Source organism: Phycodurus eques, chromosome 2, assembly GCF_024500275.1.
Source record: "Phycodurus eques isolate BA_2022a chromosome 2, UOR_Pequ_1.1, whole genome shotgun sequence".
Classification (NCBI taxonomy): Eukaryota; Metazoa; Chordata; class Actinopteri; order Syngnathiformes; family Syngnathidae; genus Phycodurus; species Phycodurus eques.
Window position 1 is genome coordinate 41,845,747 of NC_084526.1, and position 27,687 is coordinate 41,873,433.

A 27,687-nucleotide genomic window follows, 5' to 3' on the forward strand; every position below is an offset into this window, starting at 1 on the left:
ATCAGACATATAACAAACATTTTTTGGAGCAGAGTAAAAAGTTTCGACAAGATGAAAAGGCATTTCAAACAGACATACTTGGTTATATTATAGCTCCTCTACAATGCAGTATGAACGCAAACGCTATTGTAAAACGTCCTCCGAAAACCTGAGTTTTGCGTTGAAGCGAGATGGCTTCAGCTGCTATCAACTTGTCACCGCCATGGAGAGCAACGGTGTGGAATGGGGCTTCGAGCAAACATCTGATTTGGTTTGAAAGGATCTCTGGCGCCTAAAAAAAAAACAAAACTAAATTGCAAGCAACAAATCAAAATAGAAAATGCTGCCATTTTAAACAGAACAATGGTGACGCTTACACTGGATTTACTTTTCACAGGGCGTTGAATTCTGGTTGTCTAAAAGGATGTTTGCTCTTTTTTTTAGCGGGGCGTGCTTACACACTTTCAGCGGTGTGTGAGCGCGGAGACCATGTCTTGATTTTTCCCAATTTGAAAGCCTCGTATGTTTGGCAATTACTTGAATCGTTCCAATTTGGCAAGGCTGTTAACACCCTGCTCTGCTGATGTTTATTTTTGCTTGACTAAGGATTTGAATACTCTATTCGGTTGCACCCGAAGGCCAAAAGCGGCCGTTTGTTATTTGTTAGAGGCCAAATTATGGAATGTGTTTCCGGAACAACACTCCGGCTCAAGCTGTCCCGTGGAGCCCATTTGCACCAATTGACCAAGCCCGCTCGGGGGAGAGCCCCAAATGTCTTCTTAGACATTCGAAACAGTCCAATTCAATGCCCTGACAAAATAACCCGGACGAATGAGAATATTCACAGGCTCGGTGCACTTTATTACACAACGAAACGATGAAGAAACGTTTGGCGTATTTGAACAAGCCTTCTGTCTTCGGAACACTTTTTGTACAGCAACGGCAGTAAATGACCTCGCCTCTATTTCGATATCAACACTTGCGAGGTTCTCGTCGTCACAGGTGTTAAGCGTGCGCAACTGTCAAAGCATCATGCAATAAAGGCCAAACTCAAGGTGAAAGGTTTGAGCTCAAGTAACACATTCTCTGGAGCGGGAGCTCTTCAGCAAACCGATGGAGTCAATATTTGTCAGTTATTCCAACCAATCACCCCCTACCGCCGACAATTGGACAATCCCTGCTCCCCCCTCTCACGCCCACGACTGCCGCACTCGAGTATCTTTATTTGAGGACTTATTACACCCCAAGAAGGAATCAGTCCGAAATGGTTTCGCGTTGGTAGCGAACATCACATTGGTGTCTTTTTCATTTCAGTGTGAAAATGTTGAAATAGCAAAGCTACAGTGTCTGTCTGAGGTTATGTTCTTCCAAATAATGTCATTAAATAATGGCCTGATGATGTTCATGCTAAGGCAAAAAGAATAATACAAAAACATGCCTCCGCACACATACTGGATACTAATGACGTTTGGGCTAACGATCCAAAAACTTACTGCTTTAATGTAAAGTAAATGCTTGGTAACATAAAAAAATAGTTGATATCAGAGCAAACAATGCTGAGGTCATGAGCGCATGCCCCCACCCCAAGACCAAAACGTTGATCGATACCTTGTATTTCTGCTGTTTTATTTCCTCAAACTGGATCTGTGTAGTCAGTACTAAGTGCAGGGCTATCCAAACGTTCTCCTCCGAGGGCCGCTTTGACAGTCTTCGCCTTGCAGCAAATTTGTTAAACCTCCCCATCAAGCAAATCCATTGTTGAAACATTGTAGTCATTTGCTCAACAACTACGCTATTTCGCAGCTTCCTGTCGAAGCCACTTGTTTCAAGCAACTTGTTTCGGATTTGTCAGGATTTGGGGTGGCGCCCCCGGCCCTTTATCTCACTTGAACACATCCGCCACCTGCACTGAGCAGCAGCCGAATCACATCTCAGCATTCCAAAACAAAAGCGGTCTGTATTCAACTGGCAATTTTGAACGAAGTTATTTGAGAAGCAATAACGCCACCAATCGGATCGTGGCGCGGAGCACCACGTGGAGGATACCTTTTTCGAAATGCTTTTGCAACAGAATTGACTTTATTCGCCAAGGCATGGGAAACGTTTCAATACAATTTGAGTTGTAAATAGTTTGTGGACCATGTCCAAATGTTTTAGTGTATACTACAGGCACGTAAAAAAATGAACATAACGCTGCAAATGCCGTATCTGTAGTTTGGACACCCTCGCATTAGTGGTTCATTTCTTTGTCCTCAACATCATCAGCATGAGAGTTTTGGGAGGGGACACACACACACACACCAAGAACGTATAAACTGTCGATTGAACGATAGCCTGCGAACTGCTAAAACTCCCAAAATGTACATACAGTATTGTACAGTACATAAAACAGTGCAAAGACAGATGTCATGGTGGCTTCTGTCAGTGCTTCATCACTGTACAAGAACAACACGTACTTGTGTTTGTGTTTGCCAGTGAGAGGAGAACGCGCCGGTCCTTTTTATTGTTTGGTCTGTTTCAGCTTCTCAATGTGATGGCAGAGTTTGAGCGCGGGGCCCAGCTTCAGTCCCATGTACTTCATGATCACATCGCTACGCAGTAGCATCAAGGCTTTGCCATCGATCTCCTGCGGAAAGAGCAAAACATTTGGAGCAGGCGGCCAGATGACGACCGCTTCATCCCAGCATCCAAAAGAACGCGACAAGCGTTGCTTCACATTTTTGGTTTATATTACTAATAGCAACAGTTACTTAACATTTATCTATGCTAACTTGCATCGTATCTCACTCACCTATATTGCCAGTACAGAATGTAAACCAAAAAAATCCAATTCCAGTAAGCAGAAGGGAGTTGACACAGCTGAAGTACTCACATGCTTCCGAAAGAGCTCCACGTGTGGTCCGAGAGTGTGCGGGTCCGCCTTCTGGACAAACCGGATCACGTCATCAACTGACCAGGAAGACGCATCGTTCCCTGAGCTGTCCTTGTCTTGTGTCACGTGGTCTGGGCCTGTTGTTGAACTAGCTGCTGAAGAAGAAGACGACAAATGACACGAGGACCTTTTTTGACATTTGGGCTTGCAAAATTGGGTGAATGTTCAGAGTTGGCAACTTTCCGTGAGAATTTATGGGAATTAACCAAGAATCTATCAAATTGGAGGCTGGCTCTAAATAGGAAATGTAATAATTGAATAGAACTTTAAGTCGGGGCAAATAAAAAAAATTTCCGCGTAACTACAACAACCACATTTTATGCAAGTACAGTCGAATTGGAGGAACAACTGCATGAAAGGGTTTCGCAAAACTGCAAAGGCTACGCTTGAGAAGCTTTAGGGAACATTCTTTTTCATCAACATGTTAAATGGGAACATGCACGGTAAGGTTAATTGAAGACTCTAAATCGCCCGTAGGTGTGACAGCGAGTGCGAATGCTCGTTTGTTTCGATGCGCCCTGCGATTGGCCGGCGACCGGTTCGGGGCGTACCCCGCCTCCTGCCCCATGACAGCCGGGATGGGCTCCAGCACGCCCGCGGCCCGCGTGAGGAGAAGCGCGACAGAAAATGGACAGGTGGATGTTAAATGGGACTTTTTGGGGGGTAGGGAGAGGGGCTTTTTTATTTAATGTGCTGGGGGAGCTGGAGTACGAGTAATATTCAACTTAACATGCAAGTTTCTTTACATGACAGAATTGACTGTTCAATAAAATATCTAAAACTCGTTAAGTTTATTATTACATGATTGTTTTTCATGGATGCTGCTTATGGCACAACAATGTTTACAATTACTTTTGAAGCAAAGCAAATTGATTTATGTAGCGCCTTTCATTCACAAGGGAACTCAATGTGCTTTACATGATTAAAAGCATTTAAAGACAAAGAAAAAAATGACTTATAAACATTTAAAACAAAGAGGAAAAAAAATAAAAGTACAAGTAAAACAGCGTACAGTGCAAGAAATATCATTTAAAAGTGGAAATGCTCTAAAAAGCATGGGGGAAAAAAGAAGAGGTTTTTATCCTGGACTTAAAAACATTCACGCTTGGGGCGGACGTCACTTCTGTTGGCAACTTCTTCCATTTGTGTGCAGCATAATAGCGAATTGCCGCTTCACCATGTTTGCTTCGGACTCTGCGCTCCACTATTTGACCTGAGTCTGTCGATCTCAGAGCCCTACTGGGTTTATATTCCGTTAGCATTTCTTTTATGTATTCAGGACCTAAACCGTTTAGTGATTTTTAGACCAGTAGCAGAACTTTAAAATCTATTCTAAAGCTAACTGGAAGCCAATGTAAACACTTTAGAATTGGAGTAATATGCTCTGACCTCTTTGTTCTGGTCAGCACCCGAGCTGCGGCGTCCTGAATGGAATGAGCTGCGGCTGTTTTAATGCTCGTTTTAGGAAGACCATTACAATAGTCAAGTCTACTTGAGATAAAAGCATGGATGAGCTTCTCCTGGTCTGCTTGGCACATGCAAGCCTTCACTCTGGATATGTTCTTTTGATGGTAGAAGGCAGTTTTAGTAATTGATTTGATGTGACTGTTGAAAGTCAGGTCGGAATCTATCAGAACACCAAAGTGAAAATGAAATGATACCTTTCCATTGAATTAAGCTCAATCCCCAGTTAATTCCCATATGGAAAGTTTCCAATTTGGAACATTTCCAAAGTTCCCCATGAAGAACTATAACGAGCCCAACATTGAATTTGAATAGTAGTTCAACGTAAACATGTTAAAACTGGACTCTGAAGTGTAGAAATGAAATGTGTATACATATGAAGATGTATACGTGATCCTACCCTCCACGCGTCTGTGTGTGGGCGCTTGTCCGAGTTCACTTGGGTTGGAGCCGACTCTTTGCAGAGGTGGAGGCGTGTGCGAGTGCGAGGCGAAATACGGCCGTTCCCTCTTTGTTGCCCGATACTCCGCCGCTATGTGAGGCCGCGCGTTGGGAGCGGAATCCTTTGTGGAATCATTGTTAGACAGGCTCTTTTCCGTGTGAGACAGCGGTTCTGAAGGGAGAGATCAACCTCACATGAGCCGGGCTTTCAAAAATGGACTTTTAACGGTATGTTAGAGACTTCCTTGATCCGATCAAGGAAAAACATTTACTTTACGTTTACTTGGTTTTTTTTATGAATTTACATCTTTATGCATCAAAATATCTTTAAAAAATGCATATATGATATAAATACCCAGTTTACGCTATATCGCAGATTTTGTATGCAATCGTTTTTTTATGGGGTTTTACAACATTTAAAGTTGCGCGACTTCAGGTTAGTACCACGTGGTGCAGCATCATGCAGCCTAGTGGGACCCATACCAGACTTTGAAAATCACTATTTTAGAGGATAAAGGTGTCTTCTCCAGAATAAAAGGCCTAATTTTATGAGAATAACGTTACTGTTGTTTTTTATTCACGTTTTAGAATAGACTTTCTTCCATGGATAAACATTGTCTTTAATATCATAATATTCCGACTTTATCTTGGAAAAACACCACAATCTGATTCGATGACGACTTTTTATCTCGACAAAATGCCTTTTGTTATTGTAAAGATTGACTTTTTTTCCTTAAAAAAAATAATACTTTGCCCTCATAACATCGCAATTTTTTCCCCCCCCAAAAAAACAATTTGTTACTGTCATTCTACATTTTTTCCCCCCGCAAAAATAGGCAACTTTTTAAGTCCTATGCCATTTAGGGGTACACACGGTAGTTATGATTTAACTGGAATTCGGATGGGAAAATGGGCTGGGGGGTGTGTGTGTGGGGGGTAAGCCCTGATCAAGGCTATTCTATGGTTTTTATGTTCTTTTTACTTAATGCTTATTTGAAAACTTTTTTAAAGCTGCGCGGGGAGGGAATGGGAAACTTACATCACATTTCAGAATATTCGTATATCTTTATAGGCACAAACCTGACTTTGTCCTGTCAAAGAAGCGTGCGTTTTTGGTGAAGGGGCTGAAAGGCTGCGAGCTGAACAAGCTGACACTCTCCAGATGCTGACACATGTTCTCCAAGAACCTCAGCACAGTGGACGCACTGGAGACGGAGGGGAGCTTGACATAACGGATACCGTGCTCGGAGCGCACTGTAAGACACAACATAAACACATACTGTATTAGTGTGTGTGCTGCGTAGGCTCACACCTGCTCACACGCAGGCTGAATGCATTCACAGTTAAAGGAAAACAGCAGATGGTTTGGGGTTAAGCGCCCTCCTTTTATCAGCACAAACCCACAACCCTCAATCTGCACAACACCCTCCCACCCAAGCCAAGCTTGCACAAACACACAAATTAATGTCCCCCACCCCCTCCCCATTGGCCCATACTCTTCCCAATTTCACCCCCTCGAGGGAGACTCAATCCCAGCATCCAAAAACAGGTTAGATGCACATGTCACTGGTGATTACAGTCCCAGCGCTCACATCAGATGCGGCCACAGGCATTATCTTTTATATTCCTCCTGTATCTCAGCAATTTCTTCCCAAAATGCACACGCACAGTCAATGACATTGACTTCCAATTAGATTTCGCTGATTGCCTATATGGAGTAGGGAACGTATAATGATTACTATGAACAACCTCTACCAAGGCCAAACTGTTAACAAATGTAGAAATAAACTATTTGCTGTAAATGTTGGTGCATTTGTCTGAATTTATGCTAGCAGGATTACGTGACCTTTTAGTAGGTTCAAGATTAAAAAAAAAAAAGTTGACCTACAATGCACGGCCATCTGCACAATATAAAGACATCCAATACAAGAGCTGCATTTGATATCCAGCCTTCACAAAGAGTCTTTATTCTAGCCATACAAGACAGTAAGAATATTAGCAAACAGCGATCCGTATGATGCATTGCAATCGACAAGCACAATAATAAGCACGTCACTTCTAGACAATATCAATCAAAACTGAATATCTTAATTTATATTTATAAAAGCAAAACGAATGAACCAGCTCTTGTGTTGGAAGTATTGGTTAGTACCACCGAGGCGAATCTCTGCTCCTTTTGTCTTTCTATGCCATGCGATTGGCTAGTGTCCAGTCCAGGGTGTACCCTGCCTCTCACCCAAAGCCATACTTTTCAAATCAAGTAATGTGGTCTTTAGGCCTGTCACAATAATTACTATATCGACGTATCGTTACATAAATAAAATGGACACGGTAGTTTTTCCAGACTCGATAAAATGTCATTGTTGTGGTGAGCCGACAAGAGTTAGACGGCTGTGTCATTAGCGGCTAGTGGGCTCATGAAACCCCGGCGGACTTGTACACTCTTGTCGGCGTTGGCGGCGTCCAATATTCCAGAGCCTTGCTCTATGTGCAGCACGTAGATTCACACAACAGAGACACTTGAGGGAAAGTTAACTGCTTATTGTGTTCGCTAGAACGCGAGCTAACGAGCTAGCCTGAAAGCTAACGAGCTAAACATCTCGCTCCGGAGCGGCGATGACGTTTAAAACATCAGCGCTTCGTTCCAAGTTGTTGTGCGTGTTACTCCCCAATTGACACACACACACTGGAAAGTTAACAGTTTATTATGTTCGCTAGCGAACTAAGGAGCTAAACGGCTGTTTGTTGTTAGTCTCCAGGTAGCACAAACGCGGGAAAGTTAACTCTATATCAAGCTTAACCTCAGTAGCACGTTATTTAGACTACAGCGAACGTCAACATACAGTATATTTAATTGACAGGTGAAGGGCTCGTCTTGCAGCTCATTAGTCTATATTTCAGACGCGGGGGGATCCATATCACAGAAAGAAGAAAAAAAAAATTTCATAAGAGAAAAAGAAGGGAAATTGTAATAACAACAACAATAATAATAATAAAAACCAATAATGATTTAAAAGCAAAAAAAAATAATAAGGACGGACCTTGTTTTTCCTCATTTCAGGGGCATAAGAAAAACACGATTATCGTTTATCGTGATAGTTTTGGGGAAAATATATCCTTGTAAAATCACGACAGGCCTAGTAGTGTTCACAGAACAGCGCCGGCATCAGATTACCCAAGTCAACGCAGTTCATCCCCTCAAGAAGAACCAACAAACATTCTTCCAAATAATGCGCAATTCCAATACATAACTCAAGCTAAAGGCAACACAGCTGCTGCAACCAATCCCCAGATGAAAAGCTGCCGAAAAAATGATTGCATTTTGATCCCAATGTGTTGGTTTCTTGTCGCGCGAATTTAAGTCTACAGACCTCGGATGACCTCTCCTCCTGTGTGGGACTGGCTCTGTAGGAACGACAGCAGCACTGAGGGCTGGTATGTGCAGTCCACACAGGCCTGGACGGCCTGCTGTAGCACCGCGTTGACCGGAGCTGGCCCAAAGTGGTCTGGGAGCTGCTGCACCAGTTTGCGATCAAGATGGGGGCCGTAGTCGCCATGCTTGTTCACATAAACGCACACTGGATGGACACAACCAGAAAAGAAAAGAAAGAAATCTGTGTTTTTCCCTCCAATGGTAATACACTGCAGCGCCACTTGCACTGTATGGGGCTACCTGTGCAGACTACATTTGAGTTGTTGTTATGGTGGTTGTCTACTGAGACGTGGCTGGTGCTCAATCTGGTCTCTGGAGGAGAAGCTGGAATGGATGATGAGCCCAGTGACTGCACCATGCGGGGCTTCCTCTAAAAAAGAACAGAAAATTAAAAAACACAAAACAAACAAACCTCATGTACTCTAAATTGTCAGGTAGTTATATATTCAAAGTGTATTTTAACTGCCTGATGACCACAAACTGCACCCACCGCAGCTTGCATCACAAAGACGTTCTTTCGAACAGATTCCGTATGTGTTAAAGTCGCAGTTGAAGGTTAATAGTTACCGTAACATTGATGCGCAATCAATCTAATGGTTGTTCGCATCAAAAGATTGCATTAAGGTAGCGGACTTTTGTGGTTGTGTGGTCTGGTTTAACATTTTGGTATTTAGATATACACACTGTTGAATTTTCTTCTGTTGTATCAGTCTGTTTTATAGTAAACTTATATTCGGAGTGACAAAGGGCTTGAAGCAAACACGCTTGGCATGTTATTTGAAAGTCTGTTATACAAGTCGCACATTTCTTGACAGCAAGAGAGTCAGAACGGGTACTAAGGAGTACTTAGAAAAGTGTCTTTTAATGCTTAAATGTATTTCAAACACATGGGAGGGTCAAACTATATTTAAAAAAAATATGTGTCATCTCTTAATATCGGGGTTACCTATCGCAGACGGGTTAGAACCTCGCAAATACCTCTCAGCGCCCTTTGCACAATGGTCATTGCACCGGACTATCGCAATATTAGTCATTCGAACTGCTCTAAGTGCTAGAGGACTCTGCATCTTTTTGCACAATTGTTTTTTGTCAATGTCTTTATGTCTCCAAAGTGTTCTGTAAATTGACTGTCTGTTGTACTAGAGCGGCTCCAACTACCGGAGACAAATTCCTTGTGTGTTTTGGACATACTTGGCAAATAAAGATGATTCTGATTCTGATTCTGATAAATGGCGGTTCAGTGTATTCAAAAGCATCTTTCTTTGACCATAGGATCGTCTCACCTTGCTCCCAGGCTTGGGCCCTCGCTTCCTGTGTGGTCTCGGGGCCAGTTGAGTGGTCCTGACAGGGCTCTGCGACGCGCCATTGACCGCTGCGGCCGCCGCAGCCTCAGCTGCGGCCTTCAACAAAGCAATAGTCTGCGACTTAGGACGCCGACCTCGGACACCCTTGCGAACAGGCAGGGGCGGCAAAGGGTTGGGCAGTCGGTAAGACGTCTGCATCGTGGATGAGGAGGAGTTGGAGGTGGAGCGGCGCGTTGTGAGGGAAGCTGAGGAGGACGAAACGGGGGCGAGGAGAGCACCTGGAAGAGTGACTGGAAAAGGAAGAGACGCAGATTGAATAAAACATTCCACTGTTATGCTACTTGACAAACTGGAAATTGAGATCTGACAGGTTTTGATATGGGTGATGAAAGTTGCATGCATCTACAGTTGTTAGATGAATAAGAGTACAAGCCTCACGAAATGAACAAAGATGATGGTGGTAAGAACCACCAAAGGCTTCCACTCTGGGATTATGAAGCGCGCCTGTGAGATGGATGAGGATGGATTTAACTTTTATAACACATTTTGTTATTGTAGAACTCAAATAAAGGTGATCTGTTGCGCCGTACATAGATGAGATGAAGCTAGAAATGGTCACTATGGCAATGGTTGCAAAAAAGAAACTATGCAAACTATACAGAACAATCCAAAAATACAGTGAATCCAATCCCCAAACATTTTGGCTGTGTATTTCTTTAAAAAAGACATTATCCTTTTTTTTTTTTTTTTTTTTTTATTAACCATCAATTGACATCCGAATTATTTGACAGAGGCACATTTTTTTTAAAGTATTGATTTGAAATTATTACTGGCCTAAGGGAACATAAAATGCTAATGTTTATTATTGGCTATTAAGGGGTGAGGGTTGAGGTCAAAACAATTGACTTCTTCCAAACCAAACACATCAAAGTATGTATGCATTTTAAGGCATGGCTCCATCCATGAAGCCTTTGAATTCAATATATGCAACAACAACAATTTCCCACTGTACAGCAACTTTTTATCCTTCAAGCTAAATACAAACACTGCTCCACTAGAGTATTTCTGTCATTTATCATAAGTCACTTTATGTTTAATTCGTTCATTAAAAGGCTGTCTTCTCCTTTAGATTTGCAGGTTTGATTCCCAAGGTCCCAAGTCAGGTTCAATGCTGGCTGCCTTCAAATCACAGTTGTTGGAGCTTAGTCTCACAGGAATTTAGTAGGATATAAAAAGGAAACAACTGTAATTAGTACACTAACCTATGTATTGTGGGGGGTAATTTAAATACAGTATGAAATGACATTTTTGGGCAAATGACTAGAAACAGCTTTAGTTATATAGTGGGTAATATAGTGATTACATGTTTCGTACGATTTCTTACTAAATTCTTGTGAGATCATATTGGGTGGATATAAATGCTGAATGATGTGTCAGTCAGATTTCTTTCTCAGTGGCTGTATAGTTTTGGATTTAGGAATAGCCGCAAGTCCATAGCTTGTACCATTTCTCATTTCCAAAAAGTTATACCCAAAAGAAGCATGGCTGAAATTGCATCCTCAAAAAAAAAAAAAAAAAAAAAAAAACTGCTTGGGGGAGAGGAATTCAAACGGTTTCATGTGAAGAAAGGGCTATTGTGTGGAAGTTCAAATAAATAAATAAATCACAAAGAAAAACCTGGCACCACCACTCGTTCTGTCTTCATTTGCCTGAACATCGTATCATCACAGAATCATCCCATTCCAAGTGGAGTGAAAAGAAAAAGGAAATGGAGAAATGAGAGCAATAACAACCTTTTACTGTATTTCGATGCAAAAGGTGTGTGCAGGGGCCTGCTGGTGAGCGTGGAGGCTCTCGAAGGGCCAAGGCTTTCATTTAAGCCACCTGGAGAGGTCTTACGGAAGGACTAAAAGCTGCTTAATTGTGAAAGGAGTGGAAGTGGGTGTGGAATCATGCAGTGTTTTGTTCCGGTTGGGCGGGGGGGGGCAACTCAATAGTCACATGTGTTTGCATATCAGTGATATGGAAATATTTTGCTCTCTTTTTGAATTCACCTTTGCACAAATTCCTTTTTCATTCAACCACGTGAATGTTGACTGCTTACCCAAACAGTTTATTTACAATTCGGAGAATAGTATGACCCAAGCTTCGAGAGCAGTCATTACATTACGAGACGCTTTTTCCTATTTTGCACGAAATCATTCTCATGAAATTAGAAGGACTTAACAAGACAGCAAAATAATAGTCCTGCGGTTAGGAAGGAAAAGCCAACAATGAGAATGTGTGATTGTACTGACGACAAAAAAGGTTCTGTGAATATTTGTCACATTATGTTTTGGTAATCCTTCCTGAGAAGAAATATCCAAGAGCAGGCATCACACACACAATAGACATATGGCCCTGATCATGACTCGACCCGCTGACCTGTGTAACAGCCTGAGGAAACGTGTATGTGTGTCCATGCACATACATCAGAATGAGGTCGCTGAGTGAGTGTGTGTGTGTGCTGTCTTGAGGGTGGGGGAGGGGCCCAAAAGAGTTTGTCCTCATCTAATTACACTAACACACCACCACCCCCCCCCCCCCCCCCCCATTTCACAAAACTGAGCTTCCTCACATCATTCAGCCACTTAAAAATACACACAAACACTTTTGTTGTGAGCATCGCGAAAGAGCTGAAAAACTTTTCTTAAACAACCAAATGTGTAGAAGATGTGTGTCCCTCCTGACTGACACACACCCACGTATAAAACACTCACCATTGTTAATGAGAGTGCCTAACAATGTGAGTATGGGGAGCCTTAATCTTGCATTAACCGCTTCCTGATGCTCTACCCACAAACACACACGATCAAAACCAAATGGGGCTCCAAATGTACAGCCAATAAAAACAGCTCAAACTACAGACATTTGCAATCTAGCAGAGGCAAAAATCACAAGTCCATATGCTTACAAGTTGTATTTGTTTGCATCCGGATGAAAGTCTTGAAAACAACCAAAACCACAACATGCTCAAATGAAGACAAGAAACCCGCACATCCTGAATCTGAAGTGGATCATTGTCATATCTGAAGCCTTGGAAGCACTCACTGATTTATGCATGACTGTGGCTCGTCTTAAAATGCATGCTGAATAAATGTCTTGCTACTACAAAGAAGCAGTCAGTCAACACACATGGTTCCTCACAAACACAGTTACGATACAAAGACAAGAAGCAGGCAAAAGCCTCACAAAGTTTCGGGTAGTGTTGATGCAAAAAACAAAACAAACAAAAAACATGCTCACCAGGAAATGCCGTCTGAAAAGCAGAAACTCTTGTGCTGCAGCTGCGGCTTCCCAAATAGTGATAGCAGCAGCCGTGGTATTAGTGGTAATAACAGTCGCTTCCTGTTCCTTTCTTTGAAACAACGCTCCGTTTACAGATTTTCTCCCTCATCCGGTTCTAGTCCAAACTTTAGCGACTGTGCTCTCATCCTCTGCACTTCATTGCTTCATGTAAATCTCGCTGCCTTCACACTACTCTCGTCTGTTTTGAGTCTACAACAAAGCCCACTCATCTGCTGCTGGTTGAAGCTGCTGCGAAGCTTCCCTCCCAATGAATGAGAAGTGTGTGTGTGTGTGCATGTGTGGGGGTATGGGGGCGAGGGAGGGGTTAGGAGCAAGAGGAGTGAGTGGGTGTGGTGAATGGAATTGGGGGGGGGGGGGGGGTTTGGGGTGTTGAATCCTTTATTCATGTTATCTGTAGGCCATATCGTCAGTCTGCATCAGTCACCTGGCTCTCAGCGAGTCTCTGGGGGAGGGGGCGGTGTCAGGGGGAAAGGGGTTAACGCTGGGGCTCCTGGGAGAAGCGTAGAGGGGTGGGGTTACAGATTGGGAGGGTGGGTAAAAGGTTAAACTGGATGAGAAGAATCCTGATTGAAACTGGGAAAAAGTCATCGTAGGAGGCAGTGTGCACAGAAGCATGCTTTCACGCAACACACACATCCACGCATACACACACACACACACACACACACGAACCAGACGGGGGTCCCCCCTCACTGTAACCCGAGCCTTTTCAGACATTTTCAGATTGGACATGGCCCGGCCAAATGTCAGGAAACAGTGGCATGGTCAGATATCAGCTCGTCTGCAGAACAATGGGGAGCTTAGCGGCTGCAGGAATCCTGACAAAAGTCCCTGATATCTATATCTGTCCTCTGATGACGAACACTTGACTGTCCAGAGTTCTTAGGGATTTGTTTTAGGCAAGTATTACAACAGAATTCATTTGATATTGCATGATTCTGTAAGGTGTTGACCAATAACCACAAAATTCCACTTTACAACAAACTTTTTTTTTTTTTTTTTTATATCATATAATTCTCCTTGTATATGGACTATTAAAATGGTGTAGCTACAAAAGAATGAAAACAGATTCTAGAATGACACATTTCAGGCCGCATTGCCAAATTAAGTTGGAGGGTTGGACTCCACCAAGACTGGCCTTTGTCACCTATTTTGTACCTAACTTTTTGTATGATGTAGTTTCTGTTGACTTTGTCAAGCCACGATCTTCAACTCTCAATGGAGCGGTTCGCAGCTGAGTGGGAAGTGGTTGGTTTGAGAATCAGCACCTCCAAATCTGAAACCATGGTACTCAGTTGGAAAAGGGTGGAGTGCCCTCTCCAGGTCGCGGATGAGGTCCTGCCCCAAGTGGAGGATTTCAAGTATCGAGGGGTCTTCTTCACGAGTGAGGGAAGAATGGAGCGAGAGATTGACAAACGGATCGGTGTCGCGTCTGCAGTTATGCGCGGACCGTATCGGTCTGTCGTGGTGAAGAAGGACCTGAGCCGAAAGGCGAAGCTCTCAATTTACTGGACCATCTACATTCCTAACTTCACCTATGGTCACAAGCTGTGGGTCGTGACCGAAAGGTAAAGATCGCGGATACAAGCGGCCGAAATGAGTTTTCGTCGCAGGGTGTCTGGGCTCTCCTTTAGAGATAGGGTGAGAAGTTTGGTCATTGGGGAGGGGCTCAGAGTAGAACCACTGCTCCTCCACATCGAGAGAAGCCAGATGAGGTGGTTAGGGCATCTGGTGAGGAGTTCGGGACACGTCCTACCGGGACTATGTCTTCCGGTTGGCCTGGGAACGCCTCAGGAGCCCCCCGGAGGAGCTACTTGAAGTGTCTGGGATTCCCAGTTTAAGATGCTGCCCTTACGAACCGACCGCGGACTAAGGGAAGAAGATGGATGGATGGATGGATGGACAGAAGGACGGATGAATGGATTTCTGTCCAATGTTGAGTATTAACTTTTTACCTAGTTAGTTTGAATACAAGGTTGCAAACCAGTTGTAATGTGAAAAGCAAAATACGAAACAAATGTTTTTCTTCATGAATTATTTAGAATGCAACACTGACCCAATATAAAAATCCAAGTAGCAATGAGTAATCACACAAAAGGTTGCTCGGCAAAAAAAAGTTGTTATTTTCAAAATGAAGGGTTAAACTCCTACCGAAGATGCCATGTTCTGTGGTTTCTTTAAAAAGCATGAAGTACGGAACAGTGTGGAAGGGAATAAAGAAGTTATTTTAAATGTAGTCTGTATACTGACAGTCTCTCACATGCAAGTAAATCTGATTAACACCTCATTAAGTGTTCACCCAAGCCCCCAATACGTTCACATAGTATCTGCATACAAACATGGCAACTGTCTGTGCACATTATCCCCTTTTTAATGCACACACACACACACACACACACACACACACACGCACACAGCGCAAATCTGTGTTAAATCCCCCGCATGAGGACGTCACACCAGTCTATGAGCACCCTAAAGGAATAATGTAATCTGTTAGCCATGGAGTCTAATATGGAACTACAGCTTGGGTAGACATCAACATATTTCTGTCTGAACCGAAATACAGTATGAAGGACATATGAGTACTTGTCTGAGAACAAATCTGGAGACACAGCAGTCACTTCCATTGAGAAAATCTCCCCAAAAGCAGGCACATATTCACCATGAATCCCATGAGTCATAGTTATTGAGTTAAATGTTGCTTACGGATGCTTACGCCAAATTTGTGTGGGACCTGACAAATTCCTGTTTATTCAAGAGGTCATAATCTATATAGTACATATTGCCATTGTAGATACACTACACCGTACCTACCTGCAAAACGTGATCAAAAGCTCTATTTTGGAAAGACACAACACACTGCAGAGTTATTTGTCAAAGTGATTTCCATAAATGGCTGGCTGATGTCTAAATGTCTGCCAACGAGCTGCTACAGCCTTAGCATTAAACGTTATCATTACTGCAAATTACATGGCGACATACTCATGTCTGCAAAGCATAACTACTATATAATTATATGCCGATTAAAATGAATAGCTCAGCTTTGCCATCACATTTAAATAACATAAGCTCCACCACCAATTCCTGCACAGGCATACAGACTGTTTTGTCTAGACCACATCCATCCCTAACGAGTGAGGGCCCGTCAACTAACAAAACCATGGAACAATGAAGAACATGAAAAGAAAAAGCTTAACTGTTTGTGTTATCTGAAAATATTTCGTCTATTTTTTTTTTTTTTTAATCTGGAAAGATTTCCTGGAACGGAACATAACACAACGTAGCAAGTGTGATATCAAACAATAAAATCTTTAGTTATTTGCCTATCACTGAAAGTGGATCTGTAAGCTTTTTTGCCACATTTTTACCTACCAGTAGGGCTAATGAAGACAATAATCACCCCCACAGGGAGTTTCTCAGCCAATGATGTGGCAGTTTGGCTGGTTTGTGTTTGTGTCTCTGTGCCACTAAGATGTTTTTATTGTCTTGGGCTGTCGCTTGTTTCCCCACACTGTGAACTCTGCTTTCTCTAACAGATCTGCCCCTAAAAAACATCCAATTTCAATTTCACCATGGCAAGAAGTATGCAGTAAAAATGCATTTGTAATACTTGATATTTTAACAAAAGCATGGCACACATATGTTGTGTGGCAAGTTTTAAATAGTGAAAACAAATGCATGTCTCATTTAATGTATGTTTTTGTAACGCTTGAAATGTACAGTATGTTAATCGTATTTTAATTGGCTCATTCGTTGAATGACCTATTTGTGCTTCTGGATTATTTGTTTGGGTCTTTCAAAGATGCATTTGAGCGTGAAAATGATTATTACAATTTAAAGCTATTTCTACATGGATCACGTACATGGGTGAAGTACAACAACAAGTACATAGACACTTATCATTTCCACATTAGACTTCCCTTCTTAGAAACCACTGCAACGGACAATTAAAACTGCTGAAAAGATTGACGGTACCCACCTTACCCACCCTTGAGGACTTGCCCGCTGCCTGAACTAAGACAAGAGCGTGCAAAATCCTCTCGGACCCAACGCATCCCGGTCACCGGCTCTTCCGGCTCCTTCCCTCGGGTAGGCGCTACCGAACAATGCAAACTAAAACTAGCAGACATTCCAACAGCTTCTTCCCTCTTGCCATCAACTTCTTAAACAGTTACCTTACAATTCCATTACAACATGCTGCCAATTTGTTTGTCTTGAGTTTGTTGTCACATTTCTGTCGTGCCAATTATACATGACTCGTGCACTCACTGTGGCAGTCTCGCCACACTGCGCTATTTGCATATCTGGTGTTGACCAATACCGGCCACTCATGCCAGAGTAGCATCTGCGCCACTTGCACACTGACTGAGGAGTAGCTGCAACATTTGCAAAATCAACATTGGCCCAGATTATCGCGCTACTAGTCACTTTAAACTGCATACACTCCTTGAAGTCTCGGCGCCCTTTGCACAATGGTCATTGCACCGGACTATTGCAAGTTAAATTAGTCATTCAAACTACTCTAAGTGAAGAGAGGACTCTGCATCTTTTTGCACAATTGTCAAAAAAAAATTTCATTAAAAAAAAAATAAAAATGTACCGGCATTAGCAGATAACTAGCAACCCTTTATTGCTCAGTGACTGTTTTTCTCAATGTCTTTAAGTCTCCAAAGTGTTCTCTGTTGTCGTAGTAGAGCGGCTCCAACTACCGGAGACAAATTCCTTGTGTGTTTTTTGGACATACTTGGCAAAATAAAGATGATTCTTATTCTGATTTTTTTTTTTTTTATTATGAATACTGTAGTAATTTGGCTCATCAACTTTGCCTTGAGATGTTTTCATTGTGGAGAGCGCTGGAATAGGGAATTTCTGGATGAATAAAGCCATCTATCCTTCCATCTAGCTACATTGTGGTGCTTGCTTTGTGCACTAGTGCTGATGTGTCAGTGCAAGTGCAGGTTTTCACATCCTGCTCGACTATGACACTAGCCTCTTGCTTTTGTAATATGTGTTAAGATAGTGTTTACCATTCCTTGGGTGCCAAGATAACTTCTTCTGGATGGGTTGTGTCTGAACAGCCAGATTACCGCACAAGGACATGCTAATATCAGGAGTACTCCCAAACACCGGGCTGTCTGAGATTTAACTGCTCTGCATGTTGTTACTGAGTTATAACTTGGGGGAGGATTCCTGATTGTTTTTCTTACACAAGCTTGACTTGCAACAGCTATAATTTTTCATGTATTAACGATAGGAACGCAGTCCCCCCCCCCGGGCCCAAAGGAAAATATCAGAATTTTATAGTTTCAAGAAGCACCTTAACATCTTACACGGCATCGCCTACAAGGTTCTTTTTTTCCTCACTTCTTTCCACCTCGGGTTAAAGTACTGTGGCCCCCAATGGTTAAACAGGCTCAATACTGGACTCATGGAAAAGACCACCACTACAGGTCCACAGGTTGAGGGCACATGAGTGCGAAAATCAAAGCCTGAAACATGAAAGCGAGAAGTTTGTATTTATGTCACGAGACCAAGCACAGACCTCAGTTCTCTGGTGTTATGGGGCTTTTAGATGCAGTCTGGTTTAAAATGACACCAACAAAACGTTTCTGTCTGGCCTGATGGCCTCATGGCCCCAGTATCACTATTCATTTTGGTGCTTTGCCAGCAAAAAAAGATTGTAATCCGACTCCATCCATTAAATGAATACGTGCCACCTTCAGATGGAAAATGTTGCTTGCACTGCACTCTAGTGGTAAAATGCTGTCATGTCAATGTCACAGCTCCTTGCAAGAGTATAAGCATCAGGAACCAACTTTATTTGAGTTTGCCTTGCATTCATAGTGGCATATTTATCATCAGACCAAAATACATTAACAAAATTCAGCACTTCTAAACAAAAATTAAGTGCGCCGTGTTGAATATGTTCTGTTTTATACTGTAATATTTTTACCAGGCTGGCGGTTTCGTCTCACCTCAATGTATTTTCAAAAGTGCCATCCTAGCGCCACATACAAGCACAGAGCAGCAGTTCTTTAAAAGTTTATACATTTTGTAACAGTTATGCTAATTTGCATTAGCCCGTCCATGGCGTTTCATATTATGTTAGCATGAAGCTAGCGGACTTTCATTCAAGCAAACCATCAAATTTCATCCATTTTATCACTGTAGAGTCATTTGATTGGCTTGTACATTATCTTACAATGCCTTTTTTACGTTTATAGTTGTCAGTTTGTATGCCATACAGGCGCCGCTGTTGCTTTAATGACGGAACATCTACAATACGTACCTACATGGAAACTAAAAATGGATGCCATTTGGATGAAAATGAAAGCTACACTCACAGAAGTTTCCAGGTGGTTGTAAACTGTGTTTCGTCAACACACACCAGCCGACAGGGAAGATGTCTCTGGAGTCGCAGGGGCACCAGTAGTCAAAGGCACCTCGCCAGCCATCGAACATGACGAAGATCTCCTGACCTTTGACCTCACCCACTGTGGCCGGACAAATCAAGTAAGGGTTTTTCCTGTCCACGGCTTCCAGCTTCATACCTGGCTTGAAATAGTTTTTAATGGGGCTAGCAGGTTCCTAGACACACACAGAGAGTTTTTTTTAGCTCAACAATATCCATTACATATATTTTTAAAAAGTATATCAAGGATTGGTATGCAAAAATATGCATAGTTAAATTATTTGAGCTTCAGACTTTCAGAACAAACCTTCTTAAAAGCACACGCTGGTGCCATCTCTGCTCCACTCAGTGTTCGGAGGAGGAACATAGGCCACGAGGAGGCGTTCATTCTAAAACCTGAACACAAATTCAAACACGTTTAATTACATTTTCATCTTTTATGGTGCTAATGAGGACAAGTGGTGTAAAAAAAAATGGATGGATGGTTAAAAGCATGTTGTTTTGCAACAGGGTAAGAGTAGCCTTGGTTGTGAGATGACTGCTATTACTCTAACCAATGTTGGACTACGTTTTTACTGAAGCACTGTATACCAGAAATGGACATCAATGAAGTCAAATAAGAAAAACATAGGTTCATCACATACACTATTTAATCTATCTACCTACCCAACTATCTAAAGATTGAAGTTTCTCATGAGTCTCTCATTTGCAGTTACAACAGCTTCAACTTTAGTTTTTGTTCATCCCAAAGATGTTAGTGGTTGTGGACAGGGCTCTCAAGTTATTTAACACCAAAAGCATGCAAGCTCTATGGACTTTGCTTTGTGCACTGGGACAAAGTCATGCTGGAAAGGAAAAGAGCTTTCTCCAACGGATCAATGCTGAAAGTCTAGAATTGTCTCAAATCTCTTGGGGAAATGAAGACATAGTGTCCTCTATATACTCAAAATAGACGAGCAGAAGAATCAACTTGGCAGGGAAACACTGGTGAAAGTAATAACATTAACAATGGATTTGCTCCATGAACGCATCCAATTAAGTAGGCCTCTAAAGGAGATGCCGCGAATTGGAATCATTACTTTTACTGTACACTCTACAATGTGTGCGAATGTGAGAGGCTGCATTATAAAGCAAGCTTGGTGATTGGTGGATTGAGGTATAACGGCGTTATCTGAATGCAGTCTCACCCAGTGGGGGCTGCAGCATGTCGCCATTCCTCTCGCAGGTCCCAATCGGTTGTATGTCAGACGAGTCGACCAGTCTCCAGAAGTCGTTGGTGTTGTCACTCCCATCCAGGCGCAGGCGTAGTCGAGTACCCATCATGCCCATCACCGTGGCGATGCACACAGAGTTGGCGTTGCGCGGGTCGCGAGCCTCCACCTTCATGCCCGCCTTGAAGTCATTAGAGGGGGGGATTCTGGACTGCAGCCAAACAAAAAGATGCACAGCGAGGTTAAGCATACTGGAGCTAACATGACCTATTACACTACAACATTCCGCTGGTTTTATCTCAGTTTGTCCTTTGCGGCCCCGCTACGTCATAGATTTCTATTAGTACCGAAGAACATTATCCTTACGAACATTTCAGGCACAGAATTTTACAAGAATTAACAACAGGATGCTTAAGCTAATACCACACAAACAACTATATGTTTTCATTTTTTTGTTGAAAATAACGTAAACTTTCACAGGACGGAGGAAAAAGTAAGTTAACCCTTGAATTTGGTAACTGGTTAACCCTCGTTTGGCAGCAAAAACGTCAACCAAACATTTCCTGTAGGTGCAGATGAGACATGCACAAGGTTCAGGATGAATTTTGGACCATTTCGCTTTACAAAACTGTTGCAGCCCAGGAAGATTCCTGGGACATCCGGTGTGAATAGCTCTCGTGAGGTCCTGCCTATCACAGGTGGGTCTGGAAAGTATACCCATGCTAAACGGGGGTTCACTCTACTTCATATTAAATAATGATCAGGTACCTGTTTGAAGCAAGTAGGTGAGGCTGCAATGGACGAGGTTTCTCTCAGGTAGTCTTCCCAACTGAATGGCTCTAGCAAAAGAAACAAACAAAGCTGTAACAGACAACACCACCCAGAATATTGAAAAGAAAGACACTTCTATGTTGTTAGACAAATAAATTGCATTTACTGGCAGACAGAAATATTTGGGCTGTTTGGCGTAAAAAACGGTTCTTGTGTTTATTTGTTCAGTCGGTATGCCAGGTTGTTTGAAGAGCAATTGATCAAAAATAACTGATAGAAAAAATTTGTACTAAGACAATACAGCCATCCATCCATTTTCCATTTTCCGGGCTGCTGGAGCCTATCCCAGCTATCTTCGGGCGGGAGGCGGGGTACACCCTGAACCGGTCGCCAGCCAATCGCAGGTCACATAGAAACAAACAACCATTTGCACACACACACATTCACAGCTACGGGCAATTTAGAGTCCTCAATCAACCTAGCACGCATGTTTTTGGGATGTGGGAGGAAACCGGAGTACCCGCAGAAAACCCACGCAGGCACGGGGTGGAACATGCAAACTGCACACAGGCGGGGCCGGGATTTGAACCCCGGTCCCCAGAACTGTGAGGCAGATGTGCTAACCAGTCGGTCACCGTGCCAGCTTAGACAATACATTACTATTTTTTTTTTTTTTTTTTACTACGTTTGGGTCCCAGGGAGGAACCAGATTTCTTTTAACTGAGTATTTTGAATGTATGTTTCGGGACTGGACTGGACTCCGATTGTTTCTCAATTTCTGACAGTCTTAGGGGCAACTAAGAAAATTATGTAGCGCACTCACCATTAGATTTGTCGAGTGCAGAGCCTGCGCCAATGCTCGGCCTCTCCTTCTTCTCCTCTTTCTGGTCTGAAATCAAACCACGGTCATTACCATTAGAAACGGTACAGTCACCAGATACTTAGTTAAGTAGACCTGAAAACTCTACTGTGATCCATTCCTCTTTGATGGAGCAAAATTCTGCTGTTACAGAGTTCGGCGACATAAGCCAGAGAAGGCCAACCTTTGTGTGGCGTTCGGCCCATGACGACCAAGATGTTATCCCGCAGCAGCAGAGAAAGTCAGACAAGCTCTTCCCTAAAAGCACAAAGCACATATCCTAGTTATTAACGCGCACACGCCACAATAAAAAGCAGTGACCATCCATCCATCCATTTTCTCATATGGGGTTGGGTCGCAGGGGCAGCAAATCCAGCAGGGAAGCTCAGACTTCCCTCTCCTCTGTGATCTTGTGCTTTGGGTTACGACCCACAGCTCATGACCATAGGTGAGGGTGGGAAATTAGTCATGCGGACTGACCGGTAAATCGAGAGCTTCGGCTTTCGGGCCGGCTCCTACATCACCTCGACAGACCGATACAGACTCCGCATCACTGCAGGCGCTCCACCGATCCACCAGTCGATCTCCCGCTCTATTCTTCCCTCACATATGAAGAAGACCCCAAGGTACTTGAAATCCTCCACTTGGGGCGGGACCTCATCCGCGACCTGGAGAGGGCACTCCACCCTTTTCCGATTTAGTACCATGACTCTACTCGTCGCTGGTGTCGGGGATTGCCGCCACGACAGACACCGACCACCTAACGGCCATAATTCCGGTCGCCCACCTCATCAATGGAGGCACGGAAAATGGCCCACTGCCAGAGGTAGGAGCTGAAACTCCTTCGTAAAAAGCAGTGTAATAGTAATAATAAAACAACAACTCTGTCATTTGGAGGGGTTATTATGAATCAATAATTTCTTAAAATACCAATGTATACTAGATATTTTTGTCCATTTAACTATTTATACAAGTGAAAAAGCACTTTCAGGACAGCCTTCAAACCTGAAAATTGCGTTTGCAATAGTTAAGAATGGTAAGCTTTAAATGGTTGATTTGCATTTAGGGCTGTGAAAAGAAATTGGCTAACTGTATATTAATACATGCATATTTATTAAGGGCCCAATTGGCATCACCCGGAACAATTTGCCCACTGTCCATGTTTAACGCACGGACTTTTGTCACAGACGGATACACTGTTGGACAAAGGAAAACAATTAGCAAAAACGCCAGAGGAGCGTCTGTAAGTGATTTTTAAAACACTATTAGATGTGAAATCTACATATCACATGATGTATGAGTGAGCTGAATGGTTGTTAGCGTTTTTTTGTAGTTGTTGAATTTTTTTTTAACAAAAATGGTAATTGCAAGTGCGCTAATGCTAATCGTGAATGACGACTATTTAGCAAGGGCTATTTCTTTGCCTCAAATACTGTACAGCGTTTACAACACCCTCATTACCAACATTTGCGGTTTAAGGAATGAAGTCCAGTCCTCATAAATGAACAGAAAATGCATGTTAGTAGTAAAAAAATAATAACAACCAATACAAGCGGCCGAAATGAGTTTCCTCCGCAGGGTGTCCGGGCTCTCCCTTAGAGATAGGGTGAGAAGCTCGGTCATCCGGGAGGATCTCAGAGTAGAGCATCGAGATGAGCCAGATGAGGTGGCTGGGGCATCTGATACAGAGGCCTCCCGGACGCCTCCCCGGTGAGGTGTTCCGGGCAAGTCCCACCGGGAGGAGACCCCGGGGACGATCCGGGACACGCCGGAGAGACTACATCCTTCGGCTGGCCTGGGAACCCCTCGGGATCCCCCCGGAAGAGCTGGATGAAGTGGCTGGGGAGAGGGAAGTCTGGGCGTCCCTGCTAAAGCTACTGCCCCCACGACCCGACCTCGGATAAGCGGTAGAAAATGGATGGATGGATGGAAGCACAACCAACATTTGCTTTTAAGATTCATTATAAAGTTGTTACCACAGTTTTTAAGGGTAAAAAAATCTTTTTAGAATAATCCAGATAAGGTCTGACCATAGTCCACCTTCCAGCAGTCAGTAGCAAAAATTCAACTGTGGAAAAAAGTATATAATCCAAGGCAAAGGGACATTAAAATGCCAGAAATATTCCAAAACAATCCAGAATGTTTAGCCCAGAACTGCAACCTCTGCATTGTTGTGTCGCCGCTCCTCCCTGTGAAGCTCTAATGTCTTTGCAGAAAAAGCCAAAAAAGCCACAAAGTGGGAAGGAGCCATAAAGATTCCAAGGTGTCATAAAAAGCCATTAAGATGTGTGGATATGGGACATCTGCAGGGCCAGATGAAAAGGATTCCTGCTCTGCCACTCGCTCATTCAGTGTTTGCACGCCCCTGTCTGCTCCACTCATGAGGGTCATGCTTAAAAGCTCAGCAGACCAGGAAGCACTTCCATTTTTACAACCTCCATTTCCCCTCAAGCGGCCCCTGGTCTGAGATTAGCGTTATGATGCTTGAAACAGAGTCGATGAGGCGGGTGGGGGGGAATCGGTGGTTTCATGAGCAGTTGTAACTTTTGATTGACGTGAGTTTTTGAAGGAGTAGTTAATATGTGGAGCATTTTGTTGTGACTCCTTGAAAGTGTTGAAATGATGACAGAACTTGTGAGAACGCATAGCTCCTGATTTATTAAAGGTCTGTGCGCGTAAAAATGGGCACAAAGCCATGCGGAAGCTGATCCATTAACTGGGAAAACCCGGGATTGCGTCTGCTAAACGGACAAAATTGCAGCGCAATTGACTTTGCACATCTCTACCCTGAACTTGTATATACTGGGAGAAGTAAACGCAAAGCTGAGGCGACCTGAATCTTTAAATGCCACATCTGAAAATTGAGGCGCGCAGAAGGCTTGAGCAGAAGACAGCCGATTGGGAAAACGGATCTTTTCCGCTCGTGTCAACATTTTTTAAATGCCAGGAACAAGAAAAAAGGCTCAAGATGCATCATCTATTTAGCAATGCAATTTGGAAGCTTCTGAATGATCCAAGGTTTTGGGTGTCAAACTCAATTGCACAGAGGGTCCAAAATCAAAGCAAACTGTTTATTGAACACACAAACAAAAAACAAATTTCATATAAATGTAAATCGAAAAACAGACATGATACCATATAACTCCAAAATAACAAACCTAAAATAACTAATATGTTGCTCTGCATAAAAATATCTGTCAAAAATATACACATTTTAAGTAATGAATATGCTGCCCAAAAAAAAAAAAAAAAAATGAAAATATGAACAATAAATTGCGCTTTTCAGTAAAGTTAAAATAATAATAGTTTGTAGTTTGTGTGAGTCAGCCACGAGTCACACCGGGCAAAGGTTTTCATTTAACAATATGTTTATTATTATGGTCGTACAACCGCACTGCATCACACAAGGGAGTCGTTTCTAACATTGTGCCTGACTAAATGACAGAATTATGAAACACACCTCTCATTATGATGCAGTTTAGTATAACACCACAATGAATAATTTCTTCAAACCAGAGGGGACACATACCACACTTTGAGAATCACTGAACTATGGAATTCTAACTATATTTCCAATCATGATTTTACTCTAAAGAAAAGAAAAAAACAACAACATTTCTTTATGGTCATTTCCCATTGAGCGAGACATTTTTATTTTTGCTTCTTATTTTTATTTGACTGTTTGAACATTAACACTGTGCTTAAATACCGGAAAATAAGAATATGTGCTGAAATAATAATTCATTCCAAATGTATTTCACATAAACGTTAAATTAAAAAAAAAAGAAGTAAATGAATGTTTGGAAACAAACAGTTCGAAAAGATGAAATGTATATGTACTTAAAAGTTAAATATAGCTGGACTGTACTTAAGAAATGTAATGTGCTGGATTTAAAAAAAAAAAAAAAAAAAAAAAAGTTAAAGCCACATTATGAACTGTTTGAACATTTCAAAATGTACGAACCCCATTTTGAGAATCACGGATCTTTGCGATTTAAACATTCAACACTCAAAACAAGCGCTGTCACCATCGCATATTTTCAGAATCAATTATTCTATCGATTAGGCCATCAATGAATTAAATATTCAGATCGATGTATTTTGCTTTCAAAATGTATTGCAAAATCTTTTTTTTTTTTTGGATTGCTGTTTATTAACCGCTTGTTATTTGGTATTGTCTCATGATTAAACAAAACCAAATACAGAACACAAGCAATATCACACAAGCGGATGTGACATTGCACTCGCCAACCTTTTTGGAAACTGCGAGCGACTTCTTGGGTACTGATTAATCGCAAAGGCTTACTAGTTTTTAGGTTTCTGGGGCTGCTTCAGTCTCGACTGCGTCCACTGCTTATTCATACTCCGACTGCAAATAATGATTTTGAGACAGATTAAACTGACTCTTATTTCCCCCCATAAATTGTTTGTTTCATTTCCCGGTTTGGTCCGTAACCGGGCATAAAACGGGGGGGGGGGGGGGGGGGGGGGCGGTTGTTGATCACTGTTTTATAAACTAAAAGTAGATGTTTGCAAATGTCTTAGTTAGATTAAACACAAATATCATTTGTCTGCTTTCATAGAGGACGATAGAAATCAAGGACTATTTAATGCCGAGAAGCCGGAATCAGGATTTGAACGAGTTGAATTAAACAATAGCTCGAAATTATGAATCAATCGTGAAAATATATGTCAATTAACATGAAAATCGGTGATTTGTTGAGTCATCGAATGAGTTTTGCACCCCGAGAGAAAGACTCAACCATGGCCGATTCTCAGAGCGATGGAAAAACCAGAGTTTTTATGATTAGCTAGTGTTTGTTTTGAACATTTATTTGGTCGTGGTGGTGATACTTGGAGAACTAAGAATTTTCTTAGGGCAGAACATGCTGTAAACACGTTTTAATCCTTAAGAAATGTGCTTTTTTATTTTTATTTTTTTAGTTTGTTTTGTTGTTTTACATTTACTTGGCCATGGTACTGGAACCGCTGGCTAATATAGATAGATTAGATGAGCTCGATCAGATAGATAGTGAGGAGTTAGTAAAGTGTATAACGCATTTTCAGTCTTCCCAATTTGGTGGGCGGGACTCCGCTCATTATTATCAAGGCTAACGGATGCTAACGTTACATTATTTAAAATAATAATAATAATAATAATAATAAATAAAAAATAAATTTAAAAAAAACGCACACACAAAAAAAAAAAACACTGGAAAAAAAACAGCAGCGCACTTCAATGTGAGCCACAGTACTGCAACCAAAATAAGAAGTAGGCTTCATACAAGCAACATGCAGTACAGTGGAGGAAAAAACACACACTGCCAGCACATAGCTTCCAGGTTTGGCAAACGCCGCCATTCTGGGCCAAATGACGAGGGAGAGAGGCGTCAAATAACGTCTCGGGAGTCGGCGCGGGCCAAGAAGAAGGAGAAAGAAGACGTACCGAGCGTCGCAGGCGCCTGTTTTGGATGGCGAGCTCTCAGTTTGTGTCAGATGCAGGCGGCCGCCATGTTCGCTGCAGCTCCGCGCA

General features: G+C 42.4%; 1 protein-coding gene across 3 annotated transcripts; it reads right to left on the reverse strand.

Annotated features, from left to right (window-relative positions):
* Positions 1-32: 32 nt before the first annotated feature.
* scml2 (Scm polycomb group protein like 2) lies at positions 33-27,687 on the reverse strand. Of its 3 annotated transcripts, none has more exons than XM_061703626.1 (15): positions 27,601-27,687; positions 22,339-22,412; positions 22,119-22,184; positions 21,293-21,363; positions 20,501-20,735; positions 19,621-19,709; positions 19,246-19,489; positions 9,533-9,843; positions 8,490-8,619; positions 8,188-8,394; positions 5,897-6,070; positions 4,776-4,988; positions 2,852-3,003; positions 2,436-2,605; positions 33-271 (listed from the first exon to the last, which is right to left on the reverse strand). In XM_061703626.1, the coding sequence occupies exons 2-14, from the start codon at positions 22,358-22,360 to the stop codon at positions 2,480-2,482; spliced, it is 2,040 nt and encodes a 679-aa protein (XP_061559610.1). In that variant the 5' UTR covers positions 22,361-22,412; positions 27,601-27,687; the 3' UTR covers positions 33-271; positions 2,436-2,479. The 3 variants fall into 3 exon arrangements, with proteins under 3 accessions (XP_061559610.1, XP_061559599.1, XP_061559619.1); XM_061703615.1 differs by having other exon boundaries at positions 2,852-3,006; XM_061703635.1 differs by lacking the exon at positions 4,776-4,988.